Raw genomic sequence first — 16869 nt, 5'->3', positions numbered from 1 at the left:
CAGCCCTGGGCTGCCTGACTGCCTCCTACAGCCTTGATTACAAAGGACGACACAAGAGTGAATATCAAACGAGGGGAGGAGGCGGAGTGTGTATCACTAGCGGGGGTCAAAGCCAGGGTTAGGATTAGGTTGGCTTTTCTGTGTGCTCAGTTTATAGAGGCTCTGCTTACAGAGACCTGCTGGGAGGTATTGCAGAGGACGACTGCGGTGTGACATCTGAGAGATACTTTGGGCGTTTCTGAGGCAACTGGCACAATCTGCCCTCCTTTGGTAGGGGCGCGGGGCAGATCCCACTTCCTTTACCGTGATCCTATTTTCCCCCCAGTACTGTTAAATGAAAAAGGAGGCCCGCTCCTCGAAGAGACCAGAATAGGATTTCAAGTATGAGGTAACATACGGAGGCCAATTCCTACTGGAATCAAAAAAGCGGTTGCCAGGCTACGGGATTTATCAGTTCAATCGTGACATCAGCAAACTGAGGGCTCCAGTCTGTTTTAACAGTGACAGTGTGAACTAGTCTGAATGAATACGGCATCGTTATTCTGTGACTGATCACTACCTTTATTACACATCATTTCACACGTCTGTACATTCAAATGCTCATGTCACACCTGCCGGGACAGCGAGGACATCAGAGCATTTCAGATTATTTGGTGGCGTAAACTCCCGACACATCTCCATCAAAGCGACCCCCCCTCTCCCCCGAGACAAAGAGGAGCCCCTCTCAGTCACCCTCGAAGGCCCCATTGGTGGCTCCCTGGCATTCGCTCTTTCTCCGGCATTTGGACAGGATTCTGTGCAGCAGCCCCGGGGACCTGTGTGCCTGGGGTTGGGGGGCCAGGGACGGAAGAGCTGAGATCTGCGGCCTCCTTGCCTGGACGTGGTCCTCGTTCTCGGTGTCCCACCCTCCTCCTCCTCCTCCCCTCCTCAGCGCCTGTCCACTAGGGGGACAAAGAGGAAATAACAAACACAGAGGCGCTGTTTATTCCTCATGACCCAAATTCCACTGCAAGCTGACAAGACGCACTCCACAGAGGACTCTGTGTGGCGGATGTGTGTTTATGGGAGGAAAGATCAGGGGCAGGTTGTCAGAAATAAATGCCCCCCCCCATCAAAGACACAGCAATAGACCTCTGTGTTCCATGGAACATATTCTCCAACTATGTTGATCGTAGATAAATCAATGGTAGTCTGGTAGTGTCAATTCCTGTAAGGCTGTCATCGATTGGCTACAAAAAGATGAAGGGAGGGGTTTGACTAGTGCGGGGACGTGCTGGGGACGAGCGGGGGGACGGGACGTTAATCAGTACGCTTTGTTAACTAATCAGGGACAAGAGGGGGCCACCTGTTCGAGGGTGCTGGGCGGATGAGTTTTGGGTATGGGGGATGCAACAGCTGCTAGGTGGGACAATGCAGTGTATGTGTGTGTGTGTGTGTGTGTGTGGGGGGGGGGGGGATTTGTTAAGCATCTCCTTCAGACGTACCTCCCGTTTCTGGGGCGCACACCTGAATCGCCTTCGCAGGCGGGGGTTCTCAGAGAAGAACTCCTCCGGCGGGCTCTCGGAGTAAGGTTGACCTGAGAACAGGAAGCACCGAGCGTGATGTCATCAAAAACACTGTACAGCTGTTCTCAAATCAGCTCTTTATTTTACGGAGCCCTTCATCTTTGCTCAAACTCAATAATGCGATATTAAGGGCGTGCTCTCCTGCAGCTACCAAAAGATGTGATAATCTGATGGATTCATCACCAAAGGATTGAAAGATACTGCCATCTAGATAATAACTTGGCGATGACACACAGGAGGCCATGGTGCTCAAAAACCCAATAAAGGCTGTGCCCTCTGACGTCCTGCAGGAGCAGCCCTGAAAATACTGCAATGCTGAGCTCATTCAGGCACCGGACCAACCTGGCTCAGCTCCATCACACAAGAGGCGGGGAAATATCCCCGCTGCCCACCCTGCAGCCTCCCGAACCATCTCTCCTCCTCGTGTTTGGACAGCACCAGGATGACGTCACCTGCGAGCAGCTCCAGCTCGTCCGGCCACTGGGGTTTGTAGCTGTGGACCACTGCCATCTACAGGACCAAAATAGAAGTTGCAAACACTTCCAACTGCACGAAAAGATTTATATTCTAAATTTAAGGAGCGCTTTCCAGAACCTCCTGGCTGTGCTGCTCAGAGTCACTGTATTCTCTTCAGTTTACAAGAAGGGCTCAATGAATGGAGAGGATTAAGGCTAAGGACTCAGAGATTAACGGCTGTGCAGTGAAATAGAAACTGTAAATCTACTCTTCATTAAGTGTTCCTCCTAAATTTAGTCCACAGGCCCCACATTAATTCACACACTGGAGTCAAAACTTCAACTGAAGTTGTCGTTTTGCACAAACATGAAAAAATCAACAGGAATGTGCACGTTTCAATCAGACCGACGTGAACTCTCAGTGAGGAGGCTCAACTTGCCATTTCAGCTTCAGCTCTGTATCGACATCTTCCTGAGAGAAGGGAGGGAGAAGAGAAATGATTCAGCAAAACAGCTCAGTTTTGCACCTCTTTTATCAGTGACACAAATGTGCAAACGCAGTCCATTTATATAACCCCGTTCACGAGCCTATGTCCCTCTGCAGCCGTCGCCAGGCAGCACCCAACATGAGGGATGGATCAAGCCCGGCATCTATTAATCACCCCACATCGCAGCGCCGTCACGCTCACACTGATGTCATAAATAATGACATGACTCCACTCACCTTGTGGAGCAAGGACAGTGGTGAAGACTTCAAAGTGCTCAGTGCTGTGCATGTAGACGCGCTGCATCTTGAGGAGCTGACACCGACCAGAAGCTGCTGCGCTCTCACTGCCCTGCCTTTAAATAAATGCAGCTGGCTAATCCACTGCAGCACTGGCTGGAGCTGGAAGCAAAACAACGCAACCTCCTCCCCACAGTCACAGAACCAGCCTGGAGACAAATTTAATCCACAACAGGGTTAAAATCCTCGCTCAGAGTTGGGTTTTACTTAGCATTAAATTCTAAAATGCACCAGTAGCTGAACTATGACTAACATTTTCTGACAATTAGAGGAATAAACGACAGTTTTCATGTCAAAGATCACGATTGACCATCCCTGCCTATTGTTCTCTGGCCATCTGGACGCAGAAACTTTGCCGCTCGCCTCAGAAGGACGAGAATTCATAATTTGAGCTCAGGAGTGCTTGATTGATTTTGCGTTATTGACTGTGTCCCATTTTCCATCGGGCTGGGTGAGCAGAGACAAAGATGAATGGGCTTGGGAAGGGACGGGACGGCTCAACAGATGGGTGAGAGGGGTCACTGCGAAGACCCCTCCTATGATGCTGCTGCTCCCTTTACTCCTCCCCAGGGAGAAGCCTCACGCAACAAGTGGGGTCACCTGGGCTAGAGGTCATCGGATCTGTCCGTGTGAGGAAAGCAACCTCTAAGTCAGGCATGTCCAAAGTCCGGCCCGGGGGCCAATCCCGGCCCGCGGTAAGATTTCATACGGCCCGCAACTTCAGTCTTACAATGTATTATTTATGGCCCGCTGGCACTAACAGAATAAATAAATCACTAAAATGTAATTCCTCCTTTCTTGTAGATCTTGTAAAAGACAAGAGCAAAATTTACTTGTTTTAAACTTGAATGATAACAGACAACTTTGCATTACATTTATCAAACTCATGGAAATTTAAGGTATTCCATACAGTTCAGTGTTCAATATTATCTGACTCTCCAGATATGAATTAAAGGCAGAATTGTGTTTTTAGAGTTGTTCACGTCTGCCTGAGTGGCTTATATTTGGTTACACTGCCATTTGAAAAATACAGAGAATTGTGACAATGAAAATTGTTTTATAATAGTGTACATTTGCATGTAACTTTTCTGGTTAAAAAAACATCAGAAGGATCTACTGGCCCCCGGGCATCTTCACGTTATCAAATCTGGCCCTCTTTGCAAAAAGTTTGGACACCCCTGCTCTAAGTAGAGGAAAAAGGAGGACAGAATTGGTAGTGGTGCTAATAAATGTACCAAGTCCATGACTTAGATGTTTCGTAATCACTTAAATAGCGGTCCGGATATAAAGTCCACATTGCTGAGAGCTAAATGTTGTTTCCTGGATAGATGTGGAGGCAGCCAAGTTTCTGTCACATAGAATCACGTCTGAGTTACCAAAGCGGCTCCGACTCTGTTGAGAGGCTGACTGAAGCCGACCGGGAACAGCCGTTTGGAAGGTGAAGCGTATTTTCTAGGCGTCCGAGTCTTTCGAGGGCTTCCACTTCAGTGTCATGCCTCCAGCCTGGGCATCAAGGCCAAACAAAGCCTCTTACATAAGCAACAGCTAAACAAATATGAAAGAAAGTCAGCTTTTCAGAAACCTGATCTGACATGTTTTCAGGGAGATGCAAATGGAGCTGTTGATTCTAAATTCTGCTTTAAGTGTCAACATGAGCGAAGGCTCAGATGAAAACTTTAGCGACTTGCTGCGGCTAACACTGGTACAACACAATATACGGTGCGATTTAACATAGAAACCTTATTTAATAAAGCATCTTCTTATAGATCTTTAATAATCTTATAAAAAACTACTTTAAAAGCGTCATGCTGATGTGGACTTTATAGACCCCCCCTCCAGATTTTAGGATCAGATCATACACCTGGTTCAGTTACCTGGGCTTTTGCACTGTACAACAGTTAAAAACTGATCATTAACACGATCCGTAACATATTATTGTTACTAAGACACAATGCAAAAAAAAATAAAAAATAAATAAATAAAAGAATATCAAAAATCTGGAAAAGTCTAAACAGTGAGATTTTTATTTGTTTCGGTATCCGACATGGATATTAGATACAACTCGTCAGAATAATCAATGGTGGGACAGCCGTTTAAAGGTTGCGTAACCTCACACAACCCCCCAGGACAGTGCCACAAGAAGTCCTTTTCTCCAGTCCTTATGAAGGCACAGACCGATCGGTTGGAGTACAGCACGCTCAGCGTTTCCCAGGCTTCCCTCTCCTCTTGCCTCCTTGTGCTTTTCCAGCCTTTCCTTTGCGCTTCCCTGGCACGTTGCCTTTGCGCCCTTTCTTCCCCGCACCCTTGCTGCGCTTGGCTGCCGCCTCCTCTCTGTCCTCCTCCCTCATCTGCTTATTCACAGCCTTGGTGATGTCCAACTTGGGCTTTTTACTGTCCAAGACCTTCAGAAGCTCCAGCTGCTTCTGCCTCTCATTTGAGAAGTCACCGATGAGGGGCTCGAACTTCCTCTTCTTTCCCGTGTTCTTTGCTCGTTTCTCTTTAGGGAGCCGGTCCTGGAACCTGCCCGCGGATGCTGTGGAGGTCTTGGCCACGCTCACGGCTTTGGTCAGCTCGTTTTTGGACTGCTGCTCTTTAGGGGTCAGACCTAAACCTGGAATTTTGACTTTCTGCGCTCTGGCGATGTTTTTCAACTTGTTATACTCATTTCGGGCCACTCTTTCCTTCTTGGCGTTTGTACGTTTGGAGAACTGGTCTTCATTTGGGTCGGCGGTCTCCGGTACCTCTATCATCCACTCTTTGGTGTCATCCTTAGCCCTCTTGTAGCCCCAGCGCCTCCTCCACTCCTTGGCCGTTTCATCCCAAACCAAATTGGTCTTCTTCTTCTTCTGTATGCCCTTTAACTTGGCGAATTGTTCCCATTTGGTGGGTGGTTTGGGCTTCGGTGGTGGTTTTTCTCTGGGCAGCGGGGTGGTCGGCTCCGGGAGCGTTGCCACTATCGCGTCATCGACTCTCTCCGTCGGTAGTTTCCAGACTTCATTTATGAGCAGCTGGGTGTTATCCCGAGCTAACGCCCGCAGAAAGTCTTCTTTCTTCGCGCTTTTGACATCGCGACTGTCGATGCGATTTTTGTCAACCGCCAGCAAGTTACCGACATCAAATTCCAGCTCCAGGTCTTTATGGACGGTGATACTTTTGAGTTTTTCCTTCTCTTCTTCCTCAGCTTTAGCTAAAAGCTCCTCCACACTGCACGCCGCCATGTTGACAAATGTGTCTGACCCACGTGCAAATCAGGAAAAAAAACCCTTACCAATATACTAAAGTACTTCCGGGTTAAAGTTTGCTTGATGTTCCCCAAATAACCACAAGATGGCAGCACTGGCTAAGGGCCGGTTCCTATCTTGCATTGCGTTGAATTGTGTACATCTGTGATGAATGCATATTTCTTTAATAATATCCGGTTTATTTTTATTGAAACTCAGAGAAATAAGCATATTGGCATCTTCAGAAGTATACCAAGAACTAAAAAAGGATGCACAATAGATATAGAAAATGTTAGAAATAATAAAATCTATAGATAAACATGTAATATATAAACATTGTACATTGTTGGATGTACATGTGTGCTTTATTGTTTTTGCCTAATTTATCTTCTTACTTAATTTACTTTTATCATATACATGCATAATTTTTATTAATGGTTCGCACTGACTATGGAATATGTCCCAATAAAGAAAGACTGACCAGTTTCGGACAGACAGAACAAAAATAGCAATATGCAAAAAAACAAAATAAAACTGAGAACTTTGTTCAAAAATAAGAGAAATTCTTAGCAGCACGAGTAACACACATCATACAATACATGTTTCAAGGCGCGTGTGACATCAGCGCTGACGTGACAGTGATGCATGAGCCCTGTCGCTGCTGCAAAGGGTGGAGGAACGATTGTCCATGATGGTGAGCAATTTGTCCAGCGAGGAAGACTAAATAAAGAAGAAGAGCAACATATTCTTCAATCATTATAAAGAGTGGTTGAAAGCAAATCTATAATGTTAAAGTGTCACTAGGAAGCTAAATTATCTTCAACCGGCGAAGGAATCGCCTTTTAACACCATTGAGAGAACCCAGCCAATGAATCTATAAAGCTATCATCAAAAGCTTTAAAAATTATAAAGTATTTCAAAATACGTTTAAATTTGTTTGATCTTTGAGCGCATATTTATGCATCACATTTGAAGTTCTTAATGTCGTAAACTTGTAACGATTGTTAACCTTCCTTCTGTCTTTCCTCCGTAGATGCAGGTCTCTATAATAATTCTATTTTTGTCCTTGTCTCCACTGATTTGTAAGTGATGGAGAGGAGAAGGAGGAGGAGGAGGAGGAGGAAGAGGGGTCTGTATTACAAATGACTGCTGGCTGAGCTGGATGCTCAAAGACGATGGTGTTATTATTTTGGGCCCCAGTAATTACATTCATCGCCACACTTGCCACGTTAATGCTAACAGTGTGACAGGCCCAGAGATAAGGTCACAAGTGATGCCGTGTTTGGAGATGTGAGGAGGAAACGCGTAATTGGGGGCCCAAAGTCCCAGTCCTGATTTAGAAAATGCCTATAAGGTCCCTGCTGACGTAAATGTATTGTCTAAACTCACCTCGTTTAAACACAGTCGATCGTGCTGCCGCCTGCCTCGTCCACAAAATCTCAACTTGTTTCTGTTTAAACTGAATTTTTGTCAAACAGGATTATTTTTTCCTATAGATTTTTCTTTTTATGGAAGAAGTTACATCACCGATAAAGTCCTCCATGAGCGGTGACCAAGTCTCTGCTTGCCCCAACGCTGAAATGGGCTTAAAGGATGAGAGTTGGAAATAGTTCTCGCTATAACGTGATATTAGGTTCGCGTGAAAAGGTTTTTGTGTTTGTGAGTTTCAGCTGACGTCCCTCAATCCTCTTCATAAATCCTCTTTAAAAAGTAAGTTTTCTTCTCCCCAAGTTCCTAAAGAAGCTGGCATTGTGCACCTGACGAGATTACGCAGTAGCTAAAGAGGTTAGACAGCAAAATAGCCAGGTAAAAGTGGGCCTGAGATAATACAAAGGCTTCAAAACATACATGGTATAATCATCAAATGGCCCATTTTAAACATCATTTACATGATTGTGAAATAAAGGCAGGACAACATACTTGTGTTTAAACACATCAGAACGAAAAGAACATTTCAAATCAAATGCAATTGTGTAAAACTATGATAGATTTCAGAGGTTGTGTTTGCACAGATTTCATATGTATTTATTCAGTATACAATAATGAACTAATGAAGCTCATGTGCTGCTGGGGCCATAACCTCAACATTACTTATTTCATGGGGAAATCCTTCACAAATCTTCAATCCCAATCTACTTTTCATCATTTCTTGGACAGAAATTAAGCATCCCCATGTTTCATTTTGCATAATGAATCCACTTTCTCGTTTCTGGTTTCCACTTTGTGATCGCGCCATCGCACATCTTCACACAGAAAAACACGCAGCACTCGTCTCCTTTAGAGGGAACAGATGAAGAACCTACAGACAAATATTGCCCAATTCCAAGCCCATTCCTGCAAACAAAAAAGGTCATAGATGCAGGTGTCCCCATATTCTTTGTAATCTTTAAATCGGTACTGACTGGTGGTTGTAGTGATCCATGAATAATGGGTGAATAAAGGACATTGGTCCGTGTTCGGAGCGTCCCGAGGCTCTGAACTTCTCCCCTGCCTCCAAAAGTTAAAGTGTTGGCAGCAAAGATGAGGTGAGAGCAGATCGTCGGCACCATTCTGACGTAAAACGTGACGCAATTAGCCGCTGACAGTTAGCATGTGTATTTATAGTCATGTTATCTTGTAAAATTCTTCGACCGCCGTGGCTGGGGGACGGCAACGCTTTATATTCTACCATTATTTCCGGAGATTTGGTTTATACGTGTTTGATAAGGAAAGGAAGCAAAATGAGTTATATCGGAGGATTTTCGATGTGTGCACGTGTCACCAAGGCAAGCAGGAGGCTTAAGAAAATTCCCTGAGCGCGCAGTGAGGATGATATTTACCCCAGCCGTGGATCTATAGCCATTACAGTGGCAAATATCAGGGCTATCGACTTCACGTGACGTGAATCGATGGAAACGAGTCAAAACTAAGCTGCTTTTTTGCTAATCCAAAGGTCCACATGAGTGAGCCGCCGGCTGACAGGCTTAGGCACTTCTGTTGATTACAGTCCCAACTTCCTGTTTCCACTGTGAGAGGTAAATGAGGGTCCCCTGGTGAACACCGTCCAACTGGCTGACAGTTGAGGTCAGAGCTGGTATTGATTGGTTTGGGGGGGGGGCACAGCAATAACGTTTGACCCTGAGAAGCGTCTCACAGGTGCAGAACCTGCTGCTTAATAACCAGGATGAGCTGTGGCATTCCTGGGTTTTCCTCTTTTATTTGTTCTGTGTGCTTAGGAATCCGATAGATTACAACGGAAGCTCCGGTGTGAGACCTGGCTGGACTCCTGGAACCAGCGTGAACCGATGAGGAGAGTCCTTGAGAGATCATTCTAACCACACGCGCGGCATCTGTCTGCGCTGGTACCAGCTCGTTCACCGAGCCTCAGACAGAACAGGCTGGCGCCATGGCAACTTACAGAGGTCATCGCTTAGCTCCGATAGCGTCAGTGGACAGTTTTTAATCTGCATTTTCGTAGCATTTTGCAGTTTCCGTTACACGATCGAACCCAAACGCAGCTCTATTCTCTCTGATCTTTGGGAGGAACGGCCATATTTACTCAAGATTGAGCATCGTGGATGTATAAATGACGTGCCCTGCGTGTCAGAATGAGACGTTAAAGTGAGGTCGACGACACTGAAGAGCTTGTCAAGCAATATGTTGTGTGCAGAAGCTAATAGCCAGTTAGCTTACAAACTACAAACTGGAGGAAACACTTCCCATTATAGCTCTGATTTAAACAGAATAATTTGTCTCTAACTCGATATAAGGCTAAATACCATGCCCCCTGCTTGTGCTAAGCTAAGCTAATTTCCCCTCACAATCACGTTGAGGCGTTGGTGATCTGTCGTCCCCTGGCCCATTTCTAAATAGCTTGTCAGCTTCTCCTACAGCCGGCGGCATCGTTCCCATATTTATGATCACCAGAGGAGGAGCAGAAACTCCATCTCTGGCCCAACCTGTGCAGCTGAACGTGTCCTTCAGCCCCTCAGGTAGGGCCTGAGAAATCCTCTTTGAAGCTTCAGTGTAGCTTCAATAATGAGGGGGCTGAGTTCTGGGCCCCTACGTGAGGGGCATCCAGGGCCCCTATTGATCTCTTCTTAATTAGCCTGTAGGTGCACATTGGCACATAATTAGACCGATACTGTGTTTAATGAGTGCAGTCAGCCACAGATTTCTCTCGGGAGCCGTTCACTGCAGAAAGACTATACAATTTTGGACATTTGAAGGGAAAAGGGTGCCAGTAATGGCCATAACATATGCATTTCTATTAATGGGCATCATGTGACGTAAGTGGGGCTCGTAGGAAGCCAGTGAGTGTTTGTTTTGCGTGTTGTTTTCCTTCTTTCCTTCTTTTGTTATAAAATTGGTGCCTTTAGACACTAAGTGCCACTCGACTTAAGGTCAAGTGATTTGATGGCAACTGACCATGAGCAACATTATATAGAGAGTGTTCTTCTGTATATACGCTGGTGTTCTATAGCTTTGAAATGCTCTTCTTGTGTGACAGACATGAGCAAAAAATGATGGATATCATGTAAAAAGGTCCCAAAATCATTGAGAGGTCAGGATTGATGATATGGAAAAAGTGTCGTTGTCATTCTGCATTTTGACTTCATTCCCCAAAACGATCCCCCCTTTACAAAAAAGCAGCATCTGAATATTTCATCACACGTGTCAGTTCAGAGGCAGAGCAGGAGAACTGCTGACGACGTCGCCACTTCTCAGAAAAGAAATCAGTGAATTCCAGCCTCAAGCCTTCCAACCGAGACAGGAACGGTAGGGCTGTAGAAACGTGGCGGGTAAACCAGCCAGAGCATTTACTCCCACTGCACGGGCTCGTTCATCATTTGACTCTGCGACCTTGCCGTGGTTCTGTTTCAAAGGCGACTGCTGCTGGTGGGTCGGGAGCCCTTCCCGTATCGGTCAACGTTGTCGGAGCGGCGGGAGCGGCGCTCATTAGCAAAAGGGCAGAAGCCACCTTCCTCCACACGTCTGCAGGGCCGTTAGCAGAGTGTCAGCATATAACCTGCATGCTAAACACCATGGCGGGGGACAAATCAGAGGCCTTCTCTTGCTTCAAAGATCGCGTCCCGGCGTTGCTTTGGTCTCCCAAAAAGTTGTCTGATCGATGGCGCGATTAAATGTCGGTCACGCCTCCTGCAGCCCTCCGACCTGACGTGACGCAGCAGCCGCTAATTGCAGGCTACACTCGCTCAACCGCCATCACCGGGAGCATGTCAGATGCCGAACAGCACCGGGGTCTCCGGGGACGTTTCGAGCTATTAATAATATGGATCGCATACGTCTATGCGGGGACCCTCGGGCAGCGATACGTTCACTTTGATATGGAAATTCTATCCCTGCTTTCTCCCCTCCACATGCCCTAAAGTTTCAGAAAGAAATCCAGAGTTTCAGAAACATTTAAACACCCTGGAATAATATTTGGCCTCAGAGTTCGTCATTTACATTACACTCACCAAACACTGTAATGTGTATCCTCTGCTCACACTTGGATTCTGAAAGCGAATCGTTTGAGAATATTGAAGAAAAACCCTGCAGGAAAAATGAAATTTGTGCGCTCCGTTCCAGAATAAAAAGTCATTTTCACGTCTTGATTGCCCATTAGCAGCATGTGTCAGCCTGAAACGCACGTTTAAAATCACGACAGCCGGCGTCAGACAAAGTGGAGGAGCGCAAATGGACACTTTAGAGTGTTAAGTGCCTCAAACATGGCGGATAAATTGAGCAGGCACCTTTGTCTCTCATTCTGGAGGAGGGAAAAAAAAGGAAGGTTTTGACCTTCAGAATAAGTCTGGCTTTCAGACTCCACTTTTATCTAATACCTGCGCACGAAGGAGACAGAAAAAAACCAGGTTGTAAGACGCCTAAAATCTGCAGCCCAGCGCGGAGAAAAGCCGTGAACATCAATGACCTTTCATGCAAAGTGTGGCAGCTGTGCATGGAAAGCTGATTTGCACCTTGTTCATTCATCAAAGAGCGGATCCCATTAAAAAACTATTCAATGAGCGCAGATTCAAACGGCCACGGACTCTAAAGAAGACTCCAATCTGCTTTCACAGTGCGACGCAGTTCCCCTCTGAGTTACTTCTGAGGTTTGATGAGAGGTGGCGGGTTTGAAGGGATCTGTTGTGGCAGCTGGGGAAGAGGGCAGCTAAAGGTGGGAAAAGATGACAGTGGCCGCGAAGAAGGGAAAAAAGTCCATTTTTGCCACCCTAATGACATCAGAGTCCCGCACTCACGTTCACATCTTCACCCCTTCCCCTCCCTTCCCCCCTAAAACAAACACCTCAAAGTTGCGAATGTTGCGCTCGCTCTCAGGTTTATTTTGAGGTTTCATAAAGACTTGGGTGAGAAGCGCCGATTTCTGGATAATTTTAACTCCTCTTTCATGTGATCATGGTGTCAGAGGAGAACAACACCGAGTGACGGCTGGGAGGCTTTAATCCTGGAGAAAACATGGAGATTCTGTGTCACAGATGATGTAAAACAGACAACGGAGGCCTCTTCTGTTCCAGTTTGTAATCCTTTTCATGCCATCTCGACTGTAGTTGCACGAGTTGCCCCTGGCGATCTTCAGTACAACCTACACGTGGTTAGTTAGCAGCACTTCCTTCTGTTCTTCTGAAAGCTATTGCTAAACTAGCTATAAGCTAAGCTGTTGCCTGAGAGTCAGGGGTTACGTCACGCAACGCTGGCTCTCGTCTCTAGTGCGTGCGTGGTGGAAAGGTCCTTGTACGAGCGTGTTTGTGTGCAGGAGCATGTAGATTGAAAACCTGTCATTTAATTAATGTTTACATAACTGTGGCTAATGCGGTTCTAGCTCAGCTGCGCTGACAGGGGTCAAGGTGCTCCGGGGAAAGCCCACCTGCATCGACGGACGCCGGCGTGGGAGTTGAATGCACAGCCCAGTGAGCCAGACACATCAGGAGGCGCAACAACAACAACAACAACAACAAAATCCAATTAGGAAACAGAGCAGTTCTGTGATCAAGTCACCCAGCAACTTCTCAACCAAGTTTGGGGTTATTAACACAGTGTGTGTTAATGCATCAAACGTGCCACATAATTAAATATGCAAATGCAGGTACTCAAAATCAATTTATTTTACCTCGTATCCTTAAGTGAGGAATTAAATGAATTGCAAATTAATTGGTAGGAATGGTGCATGCTAACACGCTTAGCATACACAAGTGTTATTTTTATTTCTTAAACATGATAGAGGCTGAGCCCATTAGCCAAGCTGGTTGGCAGCACTTAAAGGAAGGCATGACAATTTCCCTGAGACCAGTATATTTAATTGTGTCGCAATTAAGGCCTTGGACGCAGATTTAAGACACACTGTTTGTAATCCATGTGAGGAGCGGTGAATCTGTCATGACGGGAGATTTAGAGGCGAGTTTGTAAAGACGTGTGCTGTGTGGTAAAGATGCAACTGTCAGATGCTGGGGAGGCTCCTCTAAAGATGGAAGAGATGGTATATTGTGAAGCGGTGCAACAAAGAGGGGATTTGGAGGCTGTGCCCGGATGTTGTAAGCAGCTTAAGCTACACACAGTGGTCAGTGCTAGAAAAAGAATCTACAGATGTGGAATTCAGAACTTGGGCCAAAAATAGGAGACAAGGGGAAAAAGGCAACACAACAGGGTCGCAAAGGTCAAAAAAATCAAACCGGACAGACGGAGGACATGGTCGGTGCTGGAGGACCCTGGGGTGCAGGCGGAGATCATGACGAAAGGTCAACACGCTGAGGATGAGAGCATGCAAACAGAAGCTCATTTCTCACCTTAAGCTGCTGAGATGGGTCAGATGATATCATTCAAATAAAGCCGGACGCTCAAAGAAGGCCTCCGTTCTTGCCTTGTAAAGGCAAATTCAGTGCAAACCCGAGGGAGCAATTAATGAGCCACGGGGCTTCGAAAGCAGGAGAAACTCACAATCTACCATCTACTGGTGATTTATCAAAGGAAATTGGTCCAAATCTACGGGGACAGAGTTCAGATGACCAATTTGACACTTAAGTCAGGCGTGAATCGGGAGCCGCTTCCTGCTTATTGTTAGGTGGGCTCCTAAGATTAGTGGTTAAAGAGCGGACGGTGAGGAATGAGACATTTCCCAGCACCCCCTGCACTGTCCATCTTGTCAAACCACGTTGTCCCCTCGATCACTTTGATGAATTAACCAGCTTGTGTGCTGGACCGCCTGTCATCTGACTGTACCCGCCTGTGTTCTCCCTGCCCCCCCCCCTCCCCGTCAGACAAAGGCTTCCGACGGAGGAGCAGATTAATGTGTGTATCTCGGCTGATTGATTCATCGCATTAGTTTTATTCAGTCGGGCTGATTGATGATGAGCGAGGAAGCTTTTAAATTAAGGCTACTGGATCAAATTTATGGCGGTGGACAAAACTCAACCCGGCTGCGGTTCTCTGACACAGTTTGCGTCTTTTCGGGATAAGAAAATGAGATTAAATGTGTGTGAATGCTGCGTATGCCCTGCAGTGGACCTTTCATAGTGCCCAGAGTCTCACGTCTAAAGAGAACCTTTTTTTTTTTCCCTCCAGGGCTTAAAATGAGTTAAACTTTCTCTCTTTTCTCTTCCATTCAGGCCTCTACAATCAGCGCCTGTTAGCTCCCGAACTGATGATCAGAGAGAAACACCTACACAGGGAAGAAGAATGCCTCTTTTTCTGCAGCATACTGTATCAAACCCTCCGTCTCCCTCTGATCTGTTGCGGAGAAAAGCAGGAGTTCCTAACGAGTCGGGGATGTGAGTCTCAGCATGTTTTCTTCCTCCAGCCTGGACCCTTTTCTTTTGTCTCCTCATTAAACCGCGGCGCACGTTGGAAACTCACATGCAAGGCTGATTCCGCTACATCTTCACTGGCTTGCATCCCTGTCTAATGTGATGGAGGACATCAATTACGTGCACAGCGGGGCAATTGCCCAGTCCGGCCATCTGAGGGGTCAGGCAGACGCAGGAAGTGTCACTCTTCTCGCCCTATTTAAAACAGGTTGGGACTTTCTCGGGAATTAGCGCCTCTCGGCCAGTCTAGAGGAATAGACTGGACATGTCAGACAGCGGACGTATTGGGGGGGGGGGGCGTTTTGGCTCTTAAACTCTGGTCAGTCCTGTGGCGAGAAGAAGAGGAAAAAAAAACTTCACACTGTCACCACTTAGCCTGTTTTGTCTCATTAGCTTCTCGCCCTTTAATCTCCCAAAACTCAAGCGTCTTCTTCTAAAGTTTCTCCACATTACATAAGGAAAAACCTGTTATATAACAGTCGCCATAACCATTTTAATCTGCAGATTGGCCGCTGTGCCTGGTCTGATGAACCGGCCGCCGACTGTAACCCAGATAGTCCTTGTTTAAACACACCCGAGTGTTATCTGACACGCCGCTGTGACATACATCCGGAGCGACAAAGCCCGTTCCAGCATTTCAGCCGTTACGACTCCGATTTGAGGATAGCCGATGTGCTGAAGGGGAGAGAAAAAAAACCATAATTTTTTAAGGTCAAGCCTAAAATAAAAACAGCCTTGTTGAGGGAGTCGTCTCCGGTTGTCCTCTGTCACATTCCCCCTGTTTCAATGCGCCTGATGTCTGTCAATCACTCCACGACTGGCGTTGTTTATGTCCCCTCGCTGTCAATCACGCAGAATCTGTGTTTCCGCAGGAGCAGTTTTAAATTATTCCAGCCACGGCCATTAAAAACCGTATTGGGAGTCAGATATAAGCGTGTCTTTTGGGTGTGTTATAAAAGGAAGAAGTGGGTGACAATTTGAGGGGGGGAAATGGCTTTGCCCTAGATTTGTGTGAGATGGATTTTTATTTTTTTTGTACGGAGCAGCCGAGTCTACGCAGAAGAGGTGACACTGATTTCTACATGGAAGATCCAGGAAGTGGCCCCCTTCACAGCAAAACATTGTATTCCTATTTTCCAAGCTTTAATTCATAAACAGGGTTTCTTTTAAACCCTATGAAGGCATAAAGTGAAAGAAAAGGGGGCTATTTTTAAGGATTGTGGGGAGTTTCAAATACACGTGTCATAAATGCACCTCTGCTGCCAATGCTGAGGAAATTATTGAGGCTTTTTATGGGAACAGGAAAATATAAGCTGTTTCTCCTGTTCTTCTAACATTTATGGGAGACAGATGAGACCGATGCAGCTGAAAGGATTAGAGAACAAACTCCATTTCCACGTTGTCGCAGGATTTCTTCTATTAAAACTCAATGGATCTCGGACCAGGGTGAGAGTAAATATTGCCCTTTGCAGATGTTAAATTCCCTCCGCGACCTGCGTGACGAACGGCGCCCAGACTATGTGAACAAGCATTAACGATGCTTCCACTTTAACACCTTCAGAGCTACATATGTTACATGCAAATGACAGAACGGCCCTCGAGGCTTTCTCCGCATTAAAGCGGGCTTTTCCTCACATGTTCTCCGGCACGTCGTGTATATACATGCACACATGCTGAGCGAGCGACCCGCAGGACCCCAGAGGTCGTCTATTTTTTGTGTCAGAAGTGTTGAAAGATTCACAAAGCACTGGAGGATCAGAGGGACGATCAGCCTTCATTCTGCATGAATAACCAAGCTTTTGCTGGGGAGCTTCACACGAGCATCCGCCAAAGATTCCGTGCACAATCTCTGCAGTTTCGCGTAAAATCAGACATGACACGCCTGTTAAAGTTGTTTTTCCTCAAGACAAAAGGTCAGGCTCTCTGTTTTATCAGGATTGAGCTCTTCTAACAGGATATTTGACAGGACTGTAAACCTGTAGAACACCTGAGGTGGGTTCTTGAGGTCAGCTGGCTTCTATGTGGTGCCTGGAGTTCTGGCAG

General features: G+C 46.3%; 2 protein-coding genes across 3 annotated transcripts; both read right to left on the bottom strand.

The window, feature by feature from the left end:
• Positions 1-537: 537 nt before the first annotated feature.
• Positions 538-2944, bottom strand: si:dkey-97a13.12 (jouberin). 2 transcript variants are annotated; one of them, XM_057013347.1, is made up of 5 exons: positions 2745-2944; positions 2461-2492; positions 1908-2075; positions 1485-1576; positions 538-941 (listed from the first exon to the last, which is right to left on the bottom strand). In XM_057013347.1, exons 1-5 carry the CDS (start codon positions 2809-2811, stop codon positions 725-727), a joined length of 576 nt encoding a protein of 191 aa, XP_056869327.1. In that variant the 5' UTR covers positions 2812-2944; the 3' UTR covers positions 538-724. The 2 variants fall into 2 exon arrangements, with proteins under 2 accessions (XP_056869327.1, XP_056869328.1); XM_057013348.1 differs by having other exon boundaries at positions 2461-2488; positions 2745-2873.
• A 1856-nt stretch (positions 2945-4800) lies between these two features.
• rrs1 (ribosome biogenesis regulator 1 homolog) lies at positions 4801-6040 on the bottom strand. The gene has a single exon (XM_057013346.1). It carries the CDS (start codon positions 6020-6022, stop codon positions 5003-5005), a length of 1020 nt encoding a protein of 339 aa, XP_056869326.1. The 5' UTR covers positions 6023-6040; the 3' UTR covers positions 4801-5002.
• Positions 6041-16869: the final 10829 nt, after the last annotated feature.

Source organism: Takifugu flavidus, chromosome 17 (genome assembly GCF_003711565.1).
Source record: "Takifugu flavidus isolate HTHZ2018 chromosome 17, ASM371156v2, whole genome shotgun sequence".
NCBI lineage: Eukaryota > Metazoa > Chordata > Actinopteri > Tetraodontiformes > Tetraodontidae > Takifugu > Takifugu flavidus.
The sequence above is the reverse complement of the archived record's forward strand: the minus strand, read 5'-3'. Positions and strand labels throughout refer to the sequence as shown.